The sequence below is a fragment of the Aphanomyces astaci genome (genome assembly GCF_000520075.1).
Source record: "Aphanomyces astaci strain APO3 unplaced genomic scaffold supercont1.8, whole genome shotgun sequence".
Lineage (NCBI taxonomy): Eukaryota > Oomycota > Saprolegniomycetes > Saprolegniales > Verrucalvaceae > Aphanomyces > Aphanomyces astaci.
In genome coordinates, this window is record NW_009798271.1 from 1,076,726 (window position 1) to 1,080,084 (window position 3,359).

The 3,359-nt window shown below is 50.3% G+C and overlaps 2 protein-coding genes across 2 annotated transcripts in view; both read left to right on the plus strand.

Moving 5' to 3' along the window:
- Positions 1 to 120: 120 nt before the first annotated feature.
- H257_04781 (hypothetical protein) lies at positions 121 to 1,094 on the plus strand (the record flags this gene model as incomplete). The annotated part of the gene is made up of 2 exons (XM_009829407.1): positions 121 to 423; positions 654 to 1,094. 2 exons carry the CDS (start codon positions 121 to 123, stop codon positions 1,092 to 1,094), a joined length of 744 nt encoding a protein of 247 aa, XP_009827709.1.
- A 1,741-nt stretch (positions 1,095 to 2,835) lies between these two features.
- H257_04782 (hypothetical protein) overlaps positions 2,836 to 3,359 on the plus strand; it is a gene marked incomplete at both ends in the record, with an annotated part of 3,103 nt that continues 2,579 nt past the window's right edge. Inside the window, one exon of the mRNA XM_009829408.1 lies at positions 2,836 to 3,349. Within this exon, the coding sequence (XP_009827710.1) occupies positions 2,836 to 3,349 (514 nt within the window). The remainder of the gene's footprint in view (positions 3,350 to 3,359) is intronic.

A 3,359-nucleotide genomic window follows, 5' to 3' on the forward strand; every position in this document is an offset into this window, starting at 1 on the left:
GCCGACTTGTGGGGGTGCTTGGACAAGGTGCGTCTGGCTGATCGCATCGGAGGCGTGGAGGGCAAGTTGGACAGTCCCGTGGAAGAAAACGGAGAGAATTTTAGCGTGGGGGAGCGGCAGATGTTGTGCATGGCGCGGGCACTGCTCCGCCAAGCGCGCATCGTCGTGATGGACGAAGCCACGGCGGCCATCGACCACGAGACGGACCAGAACTTGCAGCGCGTGATCCGCACCGAGTTCGAGTCGTCGACGGTGCTCACAATCGCCCATCGTCTGGACACGATTCTGGACTCCGACCGCATTCTCGTATTTGACCAAGGCAGGTTGGCCCAATGCGACACCCCCGCTGTGTTGATCGGGGCGGGCTCGGGCATCTTCTTTGAATTGTGCCACGAGGGGTGTTATTTAGACAAAGTCATGGGGGTGTGAGGTTTAATTTGTCCAACTGTACTGAGGACTGAGGTTGTTATCACAGGACGTTTTCAGAAGCCCTGTGCTACCTTTCATAGTTGGGGCCCGAACTGGACGAGCAGTTATGGGATTGTTCACTGTATATAAGTGCTTCTGATCGGTATGTGTAGAATGTCGATAGTGAATATGACTCTTCACAATGCAATTGTTGACGTTACTGGAGGAAGAGTGTGCTGGCGTAGCCCTCCTGCCTCGTGGGTGCACTGAAGCATTGGAACCCAAAGAATTCCTTCGATTGCACAACTGCCATCAAATACCAGATCTTGTCGGTGGGGGAGCTTGTACTAAACATCGGCACAGAGTTTGCCGCCAGTTTGGCCAAGGTGCTCAAAGGCCCGGCGGACCCGGCCAAGCTCGTCCAGTTGACGAAGGCGTGGAACGCCATCAAAACCAAGCCGTTGGTCGAAACGGCTATGAAAGTCTACAATGCTGCCAATCGAGGCAAAACCGGCTACCATGACATCGAAGAACTCGAGCAGGCCAACTCCACCAAAGAAGACTACGTGCGTATCGCAGCCTTGATCGCGTCCCTCTTGGACCCCAGCGGTGTCTCAGGTGTCATTGCGGCCCACACGTACTCCACTTGCGACAAAGAGCGGAAAATACCACGACCTGTTCGCTAACGACTCTCCATCAGGATGCTGTAACCTGCATCATCAATCGCAAGGCTGTTTGGCACAGTGGACAGTGTGTTTGCTACATTATTTCAATGTTCGTGGTGCCATCATAACCTTGTAAAGCAGTGAGTGATCACCAGCTCAATTCCACTGCCTCGAAGTGCTCATATGTAAAAATGCCGCCTCCATACCAGTATGCAGAGTAGTAGTAGATGCTACGGTAGTTGAAATGTATCAATAGTATTGTGAATTTCACCCAAATTTGGGGACTTGACTGAGAGTCATAGCATCCAAATCAATTTAATCCTATTCAAGCTTGTACACACTATACTATACAAAGATTAGTATATATTGGTTTTGCCCAATGCGGAGGGGTCAAATGTTTGGATTGGCAGAAATTCGACATGACGTGATTTGATTGGCTTAGGCGGTTCTTTCATCGTTTCTTGGATTCTGCTGAGGGCTCCAGTTTCGAATCGATTTGACAATACTAACGTACTAGTTTTTGTGTTTTCCTGTGTGTGCAGTATGCGCTAAATGCAATCATGCTGAAGGAAACTGCAAGTTTCGTGATATTCATCTCGTCCTCAATCCGTTCGCCTACAGCAGAGAATTGCGACACCATACCAGGTAACGTTAGTGGAAAGAATTACTACCGCTATTAATAGTTGCATCACATACTAGTAGTATATATACTATATCACAGGCTGAACTCTCTTTCGCATAACCAACATAGTGCACACACAAAAGAACTGCAGGTTGGCCGTTCTGCGATTACCATCGCGATCGCTATGGTCAAGTATCAATAAGTATTCCATTTTAAACTTTATACATTGGTTGTGTGATGAAAACCAATTAAGCAGAAACGGCTCAGTGGGAAATGCACCAGATTTTCACCGGCTAGGCCTCGGTTCTATCCCAGCTAGAGTAACCTCATTTTTTGCACCAACGAGGAGCGGAACTCGCTAGTGATACTGTACAGTGTTTAAGGTGAGTAACGGTGTGTGGCACGCAAATGTATCTTGTTTTTGCAGTACAGTATCTGTCTCATCCGGTTACACAATTCGGTTTGTAAGAAGTGTTTTTTCGGGGCAAATAATTATATAAAACTTCAGATGGATGGTTTTCGTCACCCTTGCGAAAATACTGGTGCATGCACCGAGGTGAACTTCGACGAACCCGATACCTGAGCATTTATCAAAAATACTGGTGTGCACCGAGGTGGACTTCGGCGGACCCTGATACCCACCTAAACACCCAGGTCGAGTGTTTTGAAGTCCAATATTGGCCATTTTGGAGGAGATGATCACCTTGGTCAACAGATCTTCAACTCAATAACCCTTCACCAGGACTGTAGAACGTAGAACGTAGACGCTCGACTCTACCGGTTTGTTTCGCGTCATTTAAGTCCATCAACGAGAGTTACAACTGGTAAGGGAAAACTCGGGGGGCCAACCTCTGGTGATTTCTGCATGCATTGGCAGGTGCATATAGTTCTACAACTCCAGGGCAGCACCAAAGAGGGACCCAGCGATATTACAGTATCATTTTTCGCAAGTGGGAAAATATCCACTGACTTTGGAGTGAATAAATGTGTCGACAAGACTCCCCGACCAAGGCCCCAAGGCTGGGACACCCCACCCATGTCAGGTACGACAAGCGTTCGGAACATCATCGCGACGTAAACTGGAGATCACGCGTTGTCCAACTGAAGACGTCACTTTGCCATTTACCTCGCCTTGACGTGATGGCCAACTTTCTTGCTTTCATCACCGTGTTCGCCGCCATGGTCAGCGCGACCGTGAACCAAACCGACGACCGCCAGCTCCAAACCACGGACGCATCGTTTTGCTGGAAGACATCGCAGACACGTGGCATTGGCCAAGTGCCGGTGTCGTGCGCCACCGGACAAGAGCGCCTGGGTCTGCTGTGCTACGACAAGTGTCCAGTGGGCACGACCCGCAAAGGTCTCGACTGCCACTCGAACTGCCCCGCTGGGTTCGCGGACCAAGGACTGTTTTGCCGCAACAGTGAATATGGCCGGGGGGCTGGGTACCCGTGGAAGTTTGGCGACTGGCTGAACGACCGCGGCATGTACAAACGCTGCCAAAAGGACCATGGGCAGGGCAAGTGCGAAAAATGGGGGTGGGTTGTGTACCCCAAGTGCTTGCCCGGCTACACTTCGTTTGGTTGTTGCATCTGTCGACCAACCCGCCCGAACTGCGAGGCCCTTGGCTTGGGCGGCCGGTTGGACTTGTCATGTGCTAAGAA